The sequence below is a fragment of the Nelumbo nucifera genome, chromosome 4 (genome assembly GCF_055504915.1).
Source record: "Nelumbo nucifera cultivar China Antique chromosome 4, China Antique-T2T, whole genome shotgun sequence".
In the NCBI taxonomy this organism is placed as follows: domain Eukaryota; kingdom Viridiplantae; phylum Streptophyta; class Magnoliopsida; order Proteales; family Nelumbonaceae; genus Nelumbo; species Nelumbo nucifera.
Window position 1 is genome coordinate 64,766,607 of NC_142652.1, and position 19,768 is coordinate 64,786,374.

General features: G+C 38.5%; 1 protein-coding gene across 2 annotated transcripts; it reads left to right on the forward strand.

Moving 5' to 3' along the window:
- Window positions 1-10,867: 10,867 nt before the first annotated feature.
- Window positions 10,868-19,438, forward strand: LOC104588954 (uncharacterized). 2 transcript variants are annotated; one of them, XM_010247101.3, is made up of 3 exons: window positions 10,868-11,898; window positions 13,479-13,916; window positions 18,802-19,438. In XM_010247101.3, the coding sequence occupies exons 1-3, from the start codon at window positions 11,214-11,216 to the stop codon at window positions 18,987-18,989; spliced, it is 1,311 nt and encodes a 436-aa protein (XP_010245403.1). In that variant the 5' UTR covers window positions 10,868-11,213; the 3' UTR covers window positions 18,990-19,438. The 2 variants fall into 2 exon arrangements, with proteins under 2 accessions (XP_010245403.1, XP_088742544.1); XM_088886418.1 differs by lacking the exon at window positions 18,802-19,438 and adding an exon at window positions 16,325-18,795 and having other exon boundaries at window positions 10,870-11,898.
- The last annotated feature ends 330 nt before the right edge of the window (window positions 19,439-19,768 follow it).

The following is a 19,768-nucleotide window of genomic DNA, read 5'->3' on the forward strand; positions in this document are numbered from 1 at the left end:
CCCTGGACCTTGGCGATTAGTGGGCGAAACTGGAATGTTACACCTGACCCCTAGACTCGATTATGGTACCGCACTAGGTGGCGGATTGGGCCATCTTTGATATGCCAATCAGTGAGACCCTTAGAGGGGGTCAAAACCTGGGTATGTTGAGACGATTCATGAACCCATTTGAATGGGTGATCATAGTGACAGGATCAGCCCCTTTGTCGGACAATGGTAATGATCGGGGAAATGCACTCTCTCTGATGGAAACCAAAGCTGCCGGCAGTTGATTTCAATCGTTGAAATTTTGTTTTGCAAAATATATTTATGCGATATAATATATATATTACAGGTTTCCAAAATTGTTTGCAAAAGGTTTTAATCCCTAGGGTCCATGTAAGAGGAGAGTGCATCACTGTACCTTGCAGTCAGGGGAGAGGTCCTCCCTTGTCGGGTAGTATTTGATCATTATGGGCTTAGAGGTTAAGTATAAGGCCTTTGAGGGTTAAACCTAATGGGCTAATCTTGCATTTGCCCACAGTCCTTGGGTGTTACAAGGTGGCTTGGCCCAAAGACCACTTAGTGTAAGTGTTGGACCCATAGAGTCCATATGATGGACTCAAGGGGTTCACTGGGCTTTCCAGTGAATTTGGCTAGGCCTTGTGACAGAGGCTGAGCCGAACCCTTGTGGCTGATGTGTAGATCAACGTTTGGGTCCCACGCCATACAGAAAAAACCCAACTAGGCAGCAATTTGGAAGGCTTAAGTGAGCACATACACTTAATGAGCCGAAAGCCCAATACGAGCTGGGCCAATTAGATTGGCTTGAATGGGGTGAATTTGAGATATGGACCAGCCTTAAAGGATAAGGGAAAGTCCCTATCCACTCAGTAAGAGTCCATATTTGAATATGATTCAAATATGGAAACTCCTTATCAAATTAGGAGGGTTGATCATGATCTGCAGATTAGATAAGGACTCTACCTTATCACTTAAAGGGATCAACATCTCCTAATAGGATTAAGAGCTGATCCCTTTAGGATTATAAAAGGAGGAGGGGGTGGCAGCCTCAACAGACACTCATCTGAGATACAGATACAACACAGAAGAGAGAAATCAACATACAGTGAGACTGTGCCAATTTCTCCCTACCGCCTCCTTCCTGTCGCCGCCGCCTTTAGCAGTTCATCTCCACTCAAGTGGGAGTCATCAAGAAGCGTTCTTGATTTCAGTTCTTTGTGAAAGAATTGAAAAGAAGTTGTGATCACCTGTCGTCCAGTGGGTTCTTGCGAAGGATCCAGTTCTTGTGAAGAACGTTGTTGATTCTGTTCCGTCCTACACTGTGCCATGTTCAGTGGGAGCAGTCTTTGGTGACTTTTCTGGGCGTGAACACCTTCGTTGGGGGATACGAATTCTCTGTATCAGGTATTTCCCTCTCCTACTGTTTTGTTCAAATCTGGTTCGGTTCTCGATTCAAGATTGATCCTTGAAAATTAGTTTTCTAAAATAGGGAATGTGATTCCCAGTTGTAGGAAGGAAAGAAATTTTTTTTGAAATTCGCCCATTCGGTTCCGCTTCACCCGGGCATCCAAACGATGGATCTTTCCATTCCTTCAGTGGTATCAGAGCCATGGCTCAAATCTTGAATCAAAATTGTTCAGATCTGAACCTGCGCAAATGGGCAGAAGGCGTTCTACCCTATTTGCGTAGATTTTGTTTTTTGGGAAATTGTTCCCATAAATTTGGGTGAATGATCTGGATTTAAATTTTACATAAATCTGAATTGTATATGGAATGGTTCTTTATAGTTTTCTTGATTTATGGGTTGTTCGTACAATGGAGATCGAAATCTTTTATTCTTGGCACGTTATCTGCGATTTGCAGATTCTTGTTTATTCTTTACATTTGATATGTAAATATTTTTTTTTCTTTATAGACTAAATGTATAGGATTCGATCTGATGTAATAATTAATAGAAAATTAGGTTTTTCTATTTCTGTATTATTTTGGATCGAAGTTGGCGGCGCTGGAAGGAGAATTCGCAGATATGAAAATCGCTATCTGCGATTTGCAGTTTATGAAACTGTAAACTATGAACTAACCTCTGTTTTGTAGGATGGAGTGAACGAACAGCCCTACTTGACTGATTTATGTTTTTTCTTTATCAGTATTTAATTTCAGATCATTAATCTTGAATTAAAAATCAAACCTAGACTAATTCGAACCAGATTTGGACCAAATCAGTTGGACCGAATCTAGGGTTCGATGGGGGCTAATTTCCGTCCTTTTTTCTCCCACTTTTGGGTTAGGGATTGATGTTTAATTGCAAGTATTAATTCGGCCCAACCTGTAAGGCCCAGTTTTAAATTGTTAAAACTGCAAAAGCCCACCATTCGCATAAAAGCTATATGGGCCGAACTGCTAACTGCTATTCAGCCCATATACCTAGATAATATTAAATGTTAATATTATGGACTTTAAATGGGCTTTACAGATGTTTAATTGTTTGGATCAATTCTTCCTACATGTGATGTATGGATGTGTGATGTGCTGCGTTCATGGGCCATAAGCACTTGGCCCATGCAGATACGATAGTGGCTCTTGCGCACATCATGGCTGAATGCACATCATTGCCATGGTGTCCCTTATGGTCATTGGATGACCTTCCCTTCGTGGTGGGCCCCACACCCTTGAAAAGTACACATGCAGAAACCCTAGCCGAATTGGGCCACTAGAAATCTGGCTTTATGAAAGCCAGTGGGAGCCACTAAGGTTTGACCTAAAACTAGGGTGTAACTTGTTCCCTCTTGAAATATGAGTGCATGTGATAGGGAGATCCATATGATGGACTCTCTAAATGCCTTCCGTCATTAGCATAAAGACGGGTCCTTCAAATGATGAGGGGAAGCACCAGAAAATGGGCCAACCGATTTGCTGTTGGATTGTTTCATATGATGATAGGGACGTCATAGATCGATGTGGGAATGGCTTCACCAAAAAATGGGAACTCTCTCACGGTACCTTGGTGTGGTCGAATATGATGGGTGAGCACTCACTGGACAGAAATGTTTACCTGTAAACGACTATGAACCTTGTCTGACAGAGGCCAAAGGGAAAGCTCATGTGATGAGTGGATATGATCCTTCACAGAAAGGTGGTGGGGTTATGCAACTGAAACAGTTGGCTCCATGCATTCTATGTGGTTTCCCACATTTCCAAGAGACGTGATTGTCATTGTCTCCGTCACTGAGATAGGAGGGAAATCCCGGTGATGAACAAATGGAAATGGGACATAGTTAAAAGCCATATCTATGTAGATAACATGAATCAAATTAGGTTGTGGACTGATGTCTTGCTATTTTACCAGAAAATGGATAACGGACAATTCGCCAAGCTTCTTGATGACAACAAACTTAAAGGCCCTAATTACGCTGACTGGTACCGTAACCTCATGCTGGTACTGACTTCTGAAAAATTGGATAAAGTTGCCAAAAACCCCGCCTCGAAGCCTCCGGGTGATCGAGCTTCTGAGGCCCGCAGAAGGGACTACCTTGAGTGGGAGGAAAAGAAACTCCCTAGCCCGCTGCTATATCATAGCTTCTCTGGACAACCCAATACAGAGGCAATTCAATCATATCGAATTGGCCAAGGACATATTGGACAGTCTTAAAACTATGTACGAAGAGCAGAATCGTTCTACTCGGCAGAAGGTCTTGAAGCAGTTCATGACCGCTCAAATGAACAAGGGACAGCAAGTGCATGACCATTGTCTTTGGATGATGGGATACATAAATGAGCTGGAAGCCTTAGGGTCTGGGCTAGACCACATCACCAAGGTAGACGCCATTCTGAATTCTATGCCTCCGTCCTACAATCAGTTTATCATGAATTATAACATGAATAAGTTGAACGTCAGCTTATATGAGCTCCGCAATATGTTGCAACAAGCTGAGGAACTGATTCATAAGGATGAGTCTGTCACCATGCTTATGGAAGCAAGCAAGTGTTGCAAGAAGAGGAGGTCGAAGAAGAAACCCCAGAAAAAGGGCAACAAATCCAAGAAACAGAAGAAAGACAGGGCATCCGATGCCTGTCACCATTGTCACCAGACCAGCCACTAGAGAAGGAACTGTCCTGACTACCTGGAATCCAAGAAAGGTAATCCTGAATCCTATGTCATAGAAACCAATTTGTTGGTTACTTCTGCTTCCTGGTGTATTGACTCTAGGGCTTCGACTCATGCATATAATACATTGTAGGGTTTTAGAATAAGTAGAAGATTGAGGGAGAGGTGACGCTCTTCTTGGGAACTTCTGCAAGCGTTGCAGCTGCGGCCATCGGAACCGTATAATTTTTTTTTAGAGAATGATCACTTGTACTTAAAGATTGTCTTTATGTACAGAATTTAAGAAGAATTTTGATTTCTGTCTCAAAATTGTGTGCTGATGGAGATTCTGTTTTCTTTAGTAATACGATTACTATTAAAAGAAATAACAAATTCATCGCATACAGGGAACTGGAGAACGGTCTCTATGTTCTACATCATTCTCTAGAAACCAACATAGCCGAAACTACGTTGATTGACGTTCCCAAGAAAACTTGTGATACCATTAGTCCCACGTGCCTGTGGCATTACCGTCTTGGCCATATCGGTATTAACCGAATCACAAGGTTGGTAAAGGGTGGCCATTTGGATTTTCTAATTGTAGAAGATCTTCCCACTTGTGAGCCTTCCCTTCGTGGTAATATGACAAAACGGCCATTCGGCGGCAAGCCTGAAAGATGTACGGGCACACTTGACCTTACTTGATATGGTCCGGTCACTTCTCGCACACTCGGAGTTGCCCACATCCTTTTGGGGATACACATTAGAGACTACGATTTACGTGTTGAATAGGGTTCCAACCAAATCAGTTTCGAGCACTCCATATGAACTTTGGAGTAGAAAGAAACCAAGTGTCAAACACTTGAAGATTTAGGGTTATCCAGCACATGTTAAAAGAACAAGCCCGGACAAATTGGAATCCCGAACCAGCCGTTGCCTATTTGTAGGCTACCCCAAAAGCTTTATGGGCTATCTATTCTATGACCCAGGAGAACAGAAGGTGTTCTATAGTCGGAATGCCCATTTCTTGGAGGAGGATTACATCTTGAACAATCATCGTCAGGAAGTTGTTCTTGATGAGGAGAGCTTAGGAGTAGTGGGAGATGTCCCACATGTTCCAGGTAGTGACCAACCTAGAAGATCTACCCGGGTATCCGGGCCACTAGTCCGTTATGGTTATGACTAGGATAATTACCTGGTGGAAGCCTTGACTAGTGAGGAGGATCCCGTGACTTACTCAGAAGCTATGTTGGACATAGATCCCCAGAAAGTGGGTAGATGCCATGAGAGCTGAGATGGACTCAATGGAGGCCAATGGAGTCTGGACTCTAGTAGATCTGCCTGTTGGGGTAAAAGCAATTGGTTGCAAATGGATCTATAAGAGGAAGAAGGGCCCCGATGGCAATGTTGAGACCTACAGGGCTCGCTTGGTGGCGAAAGGGTATACTCAGAAAGAGGACATCAATTATGAGGAAACATTTTCGTTCGTGGCCATGCTTAAATCCATTAGGATCCTACTAGTTGTAACAACATACCATGACTACGAGATTTGGCAAATGGATGTCAAAACCGTGTTCCTGAATGGAGATCTTACTGAAGATATCTACATGCAGCAGCCGCAAGGCTTCATTGCTGCTGGTCAGGAACACATGGTATGTAAACTTAATAGATCCATATATGGACTTAAGCAAGCTTCTAGGAGTTGGAACATTCGGTTTGATTCTGCCGTCAAAATGTTTGTTTTTGAGCAGAACCCTGATGAGCCCTCTATATACAGGAAATCTAGTGGGGATAAGGTTACGTTCTTGTTTCTGTATGTAGATGATATCCTATGCATTGGGAATGATGTGAGAATGTTGACCTCAGTCAAAGTATGGATTTCACAGCAATTCTCCATGAAAGATATTGGAGAAGCGTCTTATATACTGGGTCTTCGACTCTATAGAGATAGATCGAAGCGGATAATAGGATTATCCCAATCTACTTACATTGACAAAATCGTCAAAAGGTACAGCATGGAGAACTCCAAGAAGGGAATCGTTCCTTTTAGGCACGAAGTTACTCTCTCCAAGAAGATGTCTCCCAAGACATCTGAGGAGATCGAGGACATGAAGAATGTTCCCTATGCCTCACTCGTGGGGAGCATCATGCATGCCATGCTGTGCACTCGCTCCGATATTGCTCACGCGGTGAGTATAGTAAGCAGATTTCAGGCCAACCCAAGGCAGGAGCATTGGACCGCTGTGAGTCAAATATGTACTTTATTCATTTACAATAAATGTGTCTAGTTTAAGGGTATTACACAGAAACACACCATAATAACATGAATCAAATATATACTTTATTCATTTACAATAAATGTCATAATGTACATTATGCTGATTGGAGCTAAGGGCATACACTATCTAACAATTTCAAGAAGCCATTTGACCAATATTTTGATGCTATGCTTGTCTTACAACTAGTATGGGAACCAATGGATTATTAGTTTGTATAAATAGTTTGATGCTATGCTTATCTTGCAATAATTTTTTATTTCATTTGTTTAAATATTATTTTTTAAACATTTTTATCAATACAAATAATATTTTTTTTAATTATTTTATTACCATTTTTGTTGAGATTAATATTTTTTTAGTTAATATTCAATTACCAAACCTTTTTTCAAGTTGTTTATAATATAAATTATAAAAATTAGACATTTATGATCGGCTATGTAGATTACTTCATAAACTGTACATGAGATACATGGAATAAAAAAATGTGGTGTGGATTACTCCACACCATGCCTACAGAATGCCACTATGGGTGTGGACTGATCCAGTCCACACAGTTTGTCCACAGTTCAGAATAGTTGTAAACTGTGGTATGGTGTGGATTGGTCCCTACCACGGGGCGTGGTGTGGATCAGTCCACACCACTCAATTTCTCATCCATAGTACAAAACACCCCCTAAATGAGCATTTGATAAATATTTTGACAACTATCAAAAGTGGGTATTAATCTTTTCCAAGGATAGGCTTAGAATATTTTAGGAAAAATTCCCGATTAGTACCCTGTACTTTGGGCCTAGTGCCACTTTCGTCCCCGAACTTTAAAATGTGACAATTCAGTACCTGAACTTTTAAAATATGATAATCCAATACCTAGTGTTAACTAGCAATTAACCAACCATTAAGTGGCATTTGAAAAAGATACAAATGCCCTTCGAGTGTCATCTAGTTTTCTTTATCAACCATCCAAACATTGACAAAAAAGTAACAGTCTCATATCCTTACCTCTCCTATTCAAGAAAGTTGGGGTCACTAAAATGCCCACTCAAACGTGACCCCAACTTTTTTGGATGGAAAAGGCAAGGATTTGGGATTGTTAATTTTTTGTCAATGCTTAGATGGTTGATGAAGAAAATTAAATAACACTTAAAGGGCATTTTGTGTTTTTTTCAAATGCCACTTAACGACTGGTTAACAACTTGTTAACGGTAGGTACTAGATTATCACGTTTTAAAAGTTTGGGTACTGAACTGTCGCATTTTAAAGTTCAGGGACCAAAGTGACAGTAGGCCCAAAGTACAGGATACTAATCGGGAAATTTCCCAATATTTGAAGGGACAAGTGTTAAAAAAGTTTCTAAGTGCTCATTTAACATGTTTACTACGTTGTGCCTAGGGGTGGATTTGAGCCAAGTCGAGCCGAATACTACTAGGCTCGAGTTTGGCTCGAGACTGTTCTACAAGGCTTGAGTAAAAAATTCATAAGCTCGAGATCGACTCGACTCGAGCTCAATTTTGAGAAAAATATTTTATAAAAATAAAAAATTATATATAAAAATATTTTTTATTTGATATTTAAAAATTAAGAATTATAATAATTAATAATTATAATATTTTTATTATATATATTATTATATTAAATATCAAATATATATATATATATATATTCGAACCGACTCGCGAATCTCATGAACCGATTTCTAATAGACTCGAACTTGACTTGTTTAATAATCGAGCAAGTAAATTAGGCTCGAGCTCAAACTCAAACTCGGTTGAAACCGAGCCTAACTGAATTTTTATGAACTGAGCTCGAAAAGCTCATGGAAAACTAGGCTCGTTACCACCCGTAGTTGTGCCTACTGCCTACCTCATCGAAACTGATTTCTATCTTAACTGGGATACTTTTCCTTCTGAATATTCAGTTAAATTTGGTCTGGGCCTGATGATGATCGGGTTAAATGCGTTTTCCAGTTCGTTGGGACGGGTGCAGAACAGTACAAGATATTCAGATAACCGGGTATGAACACCATTACAGAAGATGACGTAGGCAATGAGATGTTCAAATTTGTCAAAAATCAGCTTTAAGATTTGGGTGAATGACAAGAGTCCGGATCACATGCAAACAATATACATTCCAACAACTAGCCATATCATACCGCACGTCTTATATATGGCGGGTCCTACTTTCATGGTGTCTCCAAGCGATGAGATGTGCCGTGTTAGATCAATTTGGCAGGGTTTGGAACGTATTTAAATCCGAGACCGAATCTGCATCTCACACCTGGCGTTTTACAAGCGCCTTACACGCACATCCTATCATGCATTGAAAACATCTCTCATACTTATTTATTATTATTCATAGAGATGTTCTCAATGCACGCGGTGGATGTATCTGTAAGGCGTGTGAGGAGCAGATTCCGCCACTTTGGAACCGAAGGGGGGAGTAATACAGTCTACGGAGAGCGTAATCCTCAATCCACAATCACATCTCACGATCAGGACACAAAGCAAACCCTCTGCGTCCGGATCCGACGGATTTTAGTTATCCACGTAGCAAGTCAAAAGTGTCTTGTAAAACACGCAAACTAGAGCTGACTTCTGACCATTTCGCTTCCTCTATCTCCTATTCTTCACTTACAAGATGAACAATCTCGAAGATCCAACAACACTATTGTTACTTAGTGAAATTACTAAAAACCCTAGTTGGTGAGAAATTCTAATTTGAATCCCGTGTCTATTTTATAGATAGCTCGGTTCAAACGTGCTAATTCGAAAAAGTTGTGTTTGGGAGGGTTTTCTAGTAGGCTCCACACGAGAACGCCATCAAAAACTAATATGGGCTTTTTGAACATCCAAATCACTGTTAAAATATTAAGTTATTAAGACTGAATAATTTTTCCGAATACCGGTGCTCAACCACCACAGCTCGATTAACCTAACACACTCCAAATGCATATGCCCTCTTATAGGGCTCATAACCCGCAAGATGAAATATTTAGGGTCCGTTTGGTTTTTAATTGGAATCAGACTCGGAATTGGAATCAAAATACTTTAGAATCAAAATCAGAATGGTCCATTTCTATAGTTGTTTAGTTTAGACAAGAATGTAAATGAGAATTAAAATCAGCAGGAATGGAATTTCATTCCCAAGGGAAGGGCAGGGAATGGCCATTCCCTCGAATGGAAGAATGGCATTTCAGCAGAAATGGGAATGACATTCCGATTCCATCCCATCAAACAGTTGGAATCGGAATAGCCCATTCTGATTCCAACTCCAAACCCCTATTATTGCAAATCAAATGGATCCTAAAACTATTAATAATAAATAGAGGAAATTTCTGATTAATATTTTGTACTTTGAGTCTAGTGCCACTTTATTCTCCAAACCTTAAAACACAATAATTTAATATCAATTGTTAATTAGTCGTTAAGTGGCATTTGAAAAAAATACAAATATCTTTAGAGTGCTATCTAATTTTCTTTACCAGTTATCCAAATATTAATAAAAAATGAACAGTCCCAAATCAATGCCTCATTTACTCAAGAAAGTTGGAGTCACCAGAATATTCATTGAAACATGACCCCAACTTTCTTGAATAGAAGAGGTAAGGATTTGGAATTATTCATTTTTATCAACGTTTTGATGATTGATAAAGAAAATTAGATAACAGTTGAAATACATTTATATTTTTTCAAATGTCACTTAATGATGGATTAATAGTAAGTACTAAATTGGTATGTTTTGAAAATTCAGATATTAAATTATCTCCGTGCTAAATAAATTAATATATATTGGAAAAAATAAAAGCATTTGATGTCTCCATAAATATACTGAATTTCGGTATGTTAATTTACGATTGGCATATTGTAATTTGGAACTATTTCAGGTTGAGATTATGCCAGACCCCGAATCTGGTAGCAAAAGGACAGAATCTCACTAGATTCGGACCAAACCTTCCCAATGGGGAGAAAGCCCGGTTTACCTGTCGTGCTATTGATCCCATTTTCAGTTAGGCTCCGTTTGGGAATAATACAAATAAAGTATAAATCTTGAATCAGGATAAACATGTACTCTGGTTCAGTTTTATTAGAATACAATAATGCATTGACAAATGACAGAAAATACGTTCTACAATATATATTTACGTTCAAAATGAAATGTAAAATATACATTATAAAAAATAAATAAATTTGCATTCAATGTGGGTTTTTATTAAAAAAGGAATATTTTTTATTGGGATTCATTTTGCAATCATTACAGTTAAAAATTTGTTTGATAAGAGGTAAATTTGTTTATACATTTGCATCCACACTTTGCAAAGAGGTAAATTAACCCAACTTTGCATTTACATGAATTATTTTACACTTTGCAAACTGCAATCTGCACGTTTGCATCCACACTTTATTTGCATCGTTCCCAAACGGAGCCTTAAGAATTAGAAGAGATACGGCAAGCAACATAGAGAGAAAGACAAAAGAATACCCTACGAAAGTTCCAGCACTGGGCACAGCAGTTGAAGAAAGCAAAGCTTCGGTCGTTTCCCTCCTTCGACCATGGGGTCACTTTCGCTCCTTCCTTCTATAAAAGGACGCAAGCATTCTTCCGTCTCCTAGTCCTATAAACGGACAGTTGAATTTCAAAAACCTCTTTCAAGTTTAACAATTCGGCGTTATTTCTAGGGCTCAAAACTGACCAGAGGCCTGTACCCAGAAAATGAGAAGCAGCTTTTCTTTTCTCGGAGCCCGAATCTCCATCTCCACTGTGTTATAGGCCTCGAGCTTTCAATTCCTTAGCTTTGTTTTGTTACTGGCGCTTTTTATTTATCTCTGCTTATCTCTAAGGATTCCAAAGCAATGCCGACTTTTCCAGCAATTGCTTTGGAAAGATTACTGGAACCTAGTCCGCGAGATCCTCCTAGAACCACCTCCCTCTCTCTCAAGCAAGACAACTGCAATAACAAGAACGGGAACAGCAACGCTGACAGAACCATCAATGGCTCTGATGCGAAGAAACCGCCCCCCAGGCATATCTACATAACCCCTGCTCTGTACACGACTCCAGAGCCCGCTCCAATTCCAGTTTCTTCTTCTGCTTCGATTTCGCCTTCACCTTACGTTGTCAACCGGAAACGTCGTGATCTCCGGGTTCCAGACGCCGTGAGTCGGCTTGATGGGTTCGAAATTCGGCAGAAGCCGAAAGAAGAGGGGGATTCCGGTGGACTTGGTGGCGGCGGCAAAAGCAGCCTAGTGAAGCCCGTGGGTGAAGTGTCTATTAATGACCCACTTGTTGAAATCGAAGAAGAAGGAGAAGAGATGAAACAAGAAGGGTGTGAAAGTCTTACGAATGTGGAGATTGCTGCGGGTGTACAAGTATTGGATGAGGGGAGTGCTGCTGTGAGCAATGATGCTTGTGATGATTTCTTTGATCCCCGAGATTCGATGAGTGTTGCAAGCTGTAGCGAAACGGAGGATGTGCAACAACTTGCTGGGAGGCACACTCCAGTGGCTAACCAAAGCGTGTTTTATGATGCTGATGAAGGTAGGACTTAACTGATTCGATAGATAATGTTTTTTCAATGTTTCATCATATTCTTCATTGTCTTCTTGAGGATTACATGCTAATGGATGGAAAGATTGCCCTAGAAACTATACATAGTATGAAGTATATTAGTTTGTAAAAGCCACTGCTTCCTTTCCAATTGGATGATCATAGTCAGTTATCTTAGTATATACAGTGTTATCAATGGGGTGAAGCAATGTCTAGTCGTTTTGTCCTCTCTAGATGTAACGACCAGTTGGTGCCTAGGTGTTGGTCATGGTCGTTAAGGCCCCAAGACGAAGCTAGGGAGCAGGGAAAACCTAGTCTTGTTGGCAGTGGATTATTTATTTATTTTTTTGTTCAATAAATCTGGCCTACTATCTCATTAAACTGAATTTTGATAGTAGTCAAGGCAATCCAGGAGTGTCGAAAATTGGGGAATATCGAGGAATTGTTATGGTGTAGCTATGTCTTAATTCTCTAGGCCTGTATAGGATATGGTGATTCTACAAGGACTGAACTGCTAGCACCTAGCAGTACTACAAGGCTTAAGATTGTCTAAGTCATTAAGCATCACGGACTTGGTGGTGTAAGTGGATTCAAAGGTGGTAGTATGATGGCTCAGAAACACCACCACCACCTCTTGGAAAAGCAGATGCATCTTGTAGGAAGCAAAGACTTCTGTGGAGATAAGAGCTGCATATAAATAGAAATAGAGAAACAAGGGGGTGCACAGAACCATGCTGTATTGAGGGATTGCCTCTCAGGACATACAGCATTCTTTTATTAAACATAATAAAAGTTTTGATCCCTGTCAATCAAAGAGTACAGGGATTCAAGTAGTACTAATGACTTATGGACTTGGACTTGTACTTGGATGGAAGACATGGCCCTGGATAAAGTTTAGTAGTGTAACAGAATTAATTGAATAAACGCTAAGCATTTTGGGATTAAGGCTTTCATAGTCTGAGCTGAGTTTTGGTGTTTCTCCTACTAGTAGTGAAGGCTTACATTGTTAAGTACCATTATATGCATGCATGTTTACACAGATAGATACAAATAATCAAGTCTTTCACTTTGCATGTTTATGCATACTTTTCAAGTTCTATATAATCAAGTCAATTTGTTAAGGGTTAAAAAACGAATTAACTAATTATGGCTGATGTCTGGCTCTGGTAGTTGATTTGTATTCTTTGTTTAGATCAGTATTCCATAGAAGTTGCATGGTTTTGTGTTGATTAAGTAGCATTTTTGGAGGATTCCCATATAATAGGTCCAATTTACTGTATTCTTTTATCTTTTTGCGTAATTTCCCCCCTAAAATGAGCTCATTCTTTACAATTTGATTCTTTCTCTCACGATTCTAAGGGTCCGTCTTAGTTTCACAATATTAGATGGTGAATATTATCTCCATGAGATAGTGAGAGTGTGATATTGGATTCATGGCATGGAAGCAAATATGATTTATATTTACCCAATATTCTCTTAATGACAAATGTGCATGTGTGTGTGTGTGTGTGTGTGTGATATTGAGTTTGTATCTGATGTATGCTCTTCAAATTTGAATATCTTACATGTAGAATTCTTCTCCGACGGATCTATTTCAAATGCATCTCCATATTTGTGCCGAAATATTGAGGCAGAACTGTGTGATGCAAGGGTCAATCTATTTGAGGAGATTGAGAGGCGGAAGAAAGCAGAGGATGCTCTTTCTCAAATGCGCAACCAGTGGCTGAGGATTAGAAAACATTTATCACAAGCAGGTTTATCAGTGCCTGTAAATTTGGATGCTGAAAATAACATGCAACTTGAGGTGGATGTGGCAGAGCAGTTATGTCAGGAAGTTGTTATTGCAAGGTATGTTTCGGAAGCAGTTGGAAGGGGTCAGGCTCGTGCTGAAACTGAAGCAATTGCAGAGGCATTGATTAAATCCAAGAACCAGGAAATTTCTCGTCTGCAGGACAGATTACAATACTATGAAACAGTTAATCATGAAATGTCTCAGAGGAATCAGGAAGGTATGGGTTACATTTCTTTCCTTGGGTTTTCTGTTCTGGAATGAGCATATCATGTTTGGGATGGGGTGTCAGATTGCCAGTAACCTTCCTTCTGGATTATAAATATTTCCTAACATCATCTCTTACTTCAATATTGATAAAAAAATCTCCTACTTAATATTTTTATTAATTTTCCATGGAATGGATATAAGCTTTATGTACATCTTCCTGTTTTGCACGGTTTTCATGGATGTGCTGGTCTGCATGCCAAAATCTGGCATTACCTAAAATATTTCTTTGCTATTTGTACGAGCATGGGGAATTCCTTGTTCATAGCATGAAGTTATGGAGATTCTTCAATGTCATAGACACACCATTTACATTTTCTGAAAAAGTTCATCCAGCCTTAATGATGAAGCTGCACAATCAATTGCCAACAACTGACTGTGTACTGCCTAATGGTCCTTGGTCCATTAGATATGCAATTAGAGAAGCAAAAGGCTCTGGCCTTATCTTTGCACCCCTTTTCAGTTTGAATACCTTATTGACTGATAACCTATATGATGCCTTTATTGGGGAAGGGGTCTCAAGGTCTGATTTGGGTTGAAGGCTCGAGGTCCAGTGTCTAATTTGTCAATTGCTGTGTGATGTTATATTATTATTTGGTAAGTGCCTTTGTTGTATTAATGATCAATTTTTTGAATGATTAAAAACCGGTGCTGTTGTATTGGTTCCTCACTTCCCAAGCATTTTTTTATTGACAAAAATGCTGAAATTATATTAAGATAAACTAGTTAGGGACCTGTGTGATGCATGGGGTTTGTTAAGCAAAATTGATGAAGGAGCTCTATGATGTTCTAAAGCTTTTTGTTCAAACAGAAAATACTGACCTATTAAGAGGAGCCACTAATTGATAATTTATGGCCGTTCTCTCAGAATTTAACACTACTTAGGCTTAGACATCAGGCATGAATAACCATGTCTTTCCCTGTTCTGGAAATTACTTAGGTTTACCATTGAGGGGAAATCCAAGGTCAAAGGTTTTCTGGTACCCAGTTTTGGAAAGATACAAAAAAAAAAAAGAGGGTGGAAAAGGAACCATATCTCACTGGGGGTAGAGTCAATGAAATCTACACTTCAAATTACCTACTAAGCTGGCAAACCAGATTGAAAAGATCATGAGAGAAATTCTTTTGGAGCTAGGTGACCCAAAAAAGGATCACTTGGTAATGGGGAGTGGTTTCAAGGAAGAAAGATAGCGTTGCTAGGAAAATGGTTATGGAGATTTTCCCAAGAGCAAGAAAGATTGTGGCACAGAATGATAGAAAGTATCCATGGATTGGCAGCTAATGGATGTGATGTTAGTCCCAACCCTAGGGCTTCTTGCTTCATGAAAAGACATTATTGGAGTACTACCTGTTTTTTCTCCTTTTTTTTATTGGAAACGGTAACTTCATTACTGTTTTTTCTCCTTTCATTAGGTATGATGCTTGCATGGGTAATAAAGTTCTTTTTTGGGAGGATATTTAGATTGGGGACACTCCTCTTAAGGACAGTTCCTAATCATCTATTCCCTTTTCTTTGAACAAATTTAAAGCCATTTCTTATTTACGTCTCTATGGGGATTCTTGGGATTTGGGCTTGAGAAGAGGTTTGGGGACTCAAAAGTGGGCATTGCTAGATAAAGTATTTATCTAGATATACAAGATCTTAAATACAAAGTCTAAGACTAAATAACTCAAAAGCTTCCATTTCTATTGTTGGATTCATAATTTATCCCATGGATCTTTGGGATTGGTGAATTGTTTTATATCCCGTAGTTTCGGACCATGGGTCGAGCCAGGGATCACAACTCCTACCCATCCTGTATGTTGTCCTTTTCGTTTCGTGTTGTAATAGATTTTTTTTTTCTACGAGATTATACAAAAAATATTCTTCGTAAGGGAACAAATATTTATCTTCCTAATGATAATTTGTACAGGACATGGGAGAAACCTCTCTTTCTATTTATAATTGAAGAAGGGGTTCCCTCATATATAGCAAAGTGATACCCCACATTCCCACAAAATAGAATCATTTCTTGTAGATGAACTTTTCTCTTTTAAATTCGGTGTTTTTGGATCAGTCTTGTCTTGATAGTAGAATTTGGTCAAAGTCCTCTTTGAGTTGTTTTCTTCCTCTTCGTTCTTTAATGCTTTGTCGTAGTCTAATAACTTGGCTATTTCTTTTCCTGTTAAAGAAGTGTGGTGTGCTCTAGGGCTTTTCGTTAGGAAGTGGTTCTCTAAAAAATCAATACTTTAGATGTGCTTCAAAGAAAGAGATCAAACTAGTGTTTATCCCCACGTCTATAGCCCTTTTTTGAATAGTGATAAGAGTGAGACAGTGAACCATCTATTAATATCATGTCCATTTGTTACTCATATTTGCAGGTGGACTCCTCCTTCGGATGTGGTGGACGTTTTCTTTGATCAATAGCAAATAACCATTAAAGATTAAACTTTTAAGTACATGAAGGGGGAGATAAACTATATTAACTCCCTGAATAGAAACTAAAGTCCACCCAAAAAGAAAATGAAAAGTACAAATAGAAATGAGCATGTGGCGGACCTTTTTGACTTGAGCTGCTTATGACAATCGAGGAAGAGGGGAAGGGTGATGTAGAGAATAATGAGAGCAGCTATTATTTGGGTGATTTTGGAAGAGAGAAATAATGGGATCTTCCAAGGGCAAGGAAAAAAATCAAAAGATGATCTTATAGAAGGAATTACCATCGAGGTCATACATTGACTGAAAACTTTGGATCTCTTCAAGGCTTCTTCTGTAGCTGACTTCTTTAGAGGCTGGAGTGCAGTAGTGGGTTCCTCTTCCTCATCTCTTGCTTCTCTATAAGTAACCCTGGTCCCCCTGGAGTTGGGGGTGTTTTTTAGAGATGTGGAAGGAAGAATTTGGCCCTTTTCTTGGATCCAATTGGGATGGGTGACACTTAGAGCAGAAGTGGCGGTGCTACTGCAAAGGCTCAGAATGGCTAAACAGTTGGGGTTTCAACAGTTAGAAGTGGAATGCAATTCAAAGTTGGTAATAGGATGGATGCATATTAATAGCTTGGGTACTTGGTCCTTTAGACAACCTGTAAAGGAAGTTATGAACCTAACAAGGGAGCTTGGAGTACAGTTTAAATGGAATACAAGGTCAGAAAATGGTTTGGCTGACACATTAGCAAAGCAAGGAGTTAATAGGGAGACTTTGTTTTGGGCATGTTTGTAAGACTTGTGTTATGAAGGGTCACCTTTCTCTTTGAAGGGTGATAGTTGTAATTTTTTTCCTTTTTAGTTAATGAAAGTTACCGTTTCCTATAAAAAAATTTAGATGATGATAATATAAAAATAATTTTTAATTTTGACACTTATTCTTGTTTAATATGATGAATATATCATTATATAAGATTTGAGATGTTCCCAAATGCTTTCTACAATATTTCTGATTTTTATTCTTTTTTTTTGTGTTTTTATGTTTTCTTCAATTTTTATTATTTAATTATGACTTCAAGGGTTAACACATTTGACCTGAAATGTTGAACCATTAACCCACAATCAAATAAGAAAACCTTTCATTTTTGGAGGTTTTAAATTTTGCATTTCATTTCCAGCATCAATAAAAGTAATTCTTGTTTATCAAACTTACTTTTGCTTTATTATGATTAATATAAGATATTATAGATACGCCCAAATTTTTCATACATTTTTTATTTTTTGTATTTATCTCTATTTTAAAAAATATTATTTAACACATAATGGGTTACCCAAAACCAGGTTGGAAGAATGGTTTCATTTTTTGGTTGGTTTTAAAAAACATGGGTTTTATATTGTTGTATTGGATATAGATCTAATTAGAATTATTTATTGTTACAAGTAGCAGTTCAAGTTGCATGTTCTGCCCTCAAAATTAGAGAGGGACCAAAAGGGGTATTTTAATCAAAAAGAAAAGTTCCACAAGCTCATTTGCACTTTTTAACGGTAGTGTAGATATAGATATAGATTTATAAGTTATAAAATATTAAACCTTTTTAGTTTTCTTTAAAAACAATAAAGTGGACATGGATTAAATCCACATCCAATAGGATTCAGATTCAGTTTCCAGTTTTCAATAATTAGATTGGATTTAGGTGTGACTGGATCAGATCCAAACCTGACCCATCTACAGCCCTAAGTGAAACCACTTACCACTAGCTAATCTCTTGTTCCTCTATATACAATTTAGACACATCTTTATTTGGTTCTGAGTGGGCAATGCCAGTACATATTGACTTCCCTTGTGGTATTCTCCTATCACATAAGACTGGATGCACCCTACCCATTTTGCCCATCGCACTCAAATCTATGGACATCTCTCCTCAATTTCTCCGTTGTCATGGATTATTGAACCAACAACCAAGTTAATAAAAGGTGTCACATTGAGATGCCTCTTGGTCTCAAATCTTAATTGTACCTTGATTTCCACTCCATTATTATTAAATTTACATACCATGTATTCTGCTCTCACCTCTTGTTTCAAAAGGCATGAAATTTAATTTTGCATTTAATCTCTTTCTGGTTTAATCAATTAGTACTATTCCATGGATTTAAAATCTTCTTAGCATTATCTTGTTCTATATACAAATGGACTCAAAACTATTTATCTGTGTCAGCTACCAATGGAAATTCTTCTTTATTTAACATTTGTTTAGAGTAGTTTCTTCAAGTAATTTTCATGTATAATGTTGTTTATACTAGACGCTGATTGGCCACTACTGACTCAGGGTTTGGTGTGCAATCCATGTGTAATTGTTAATGTTACCATAAGGATTATTACATCCAGATTTGTCAATCTTGGTTCTGCTCATGTTTACCTTTAATGGGGCATTTTGCAGAGATAGCACGAAGGAAGCAGTACAGGAGAAAGATGCAGCGGAGATGGATATGGAGTTGCGTAGGCATGTCCATCATCCTTGGAACTTCTATGCTTGCTTACAAATGCCTTCCGCACGCTAAGAATCATTTGGCACTGACCTTGAGTGACTTCTCTGATTCTTCTCTAAACACAAAAAAACCTACCTGAGTTGTTCCTTTTCGTTTTGTGTTTGCCCTTTCAATCGTATCCTACCTACTCTGATCTGAACACAATTACGCCCCCAAGCTTTATATTGAAGCTGTGATGCTTCCAAAAGATTTCCTTAAGATATGATGTACCGTGGGCAGAGATGAACCAGAATTTTTAAGGTTGTTTAGGACTTTAGATGCTTAGACCTTTTCTGTTAGGGACTTGGGGCATGGGATTTTAGAAGTTGGTATTGGTGGTAATGTGATACTAATCCTTTGTATTTTTTTTTTTTGTGGGGGGAGAGGGGGCGTTGTAATAGGCAAATATTTCTGGGTTTGAGTAAAAAACCGAGTCGATGAATTTTTTATGGGACAGGAGCTTCTAACCTTTTTTTTTTTCCTTTTTAGCACATGAAATCTTTATCATCTTTTTCTTGAAGATATCCTCTTTTTTACTTCTTTATAAAACCTGTCATATGATTATGGTTATTGTAAGCACAAATTTATAACAAAAGGGGAAAAACAGAAAAAGAAATAAGAAGAGCGGTATGTATTCATTCTTCATCTCTTCTGTTTTACCAAAAAATGATCATGTACTCTTTCTTTCCGGATATCTGGCTATCCCTACATAGCTGCAAAATGCAATTAGGCAGTCATTAGTCTCCTCTCTGGATGGAGTATAAGAACACCTAATACGCGTGTAAACCTTGCATTGTATGTTGCTTTTTGAAATGAGGCTGGCTGGCTGTGAGTCCTGTGACATTTACATGTTTGGGTTTATAACGTATTGTGTGCTCT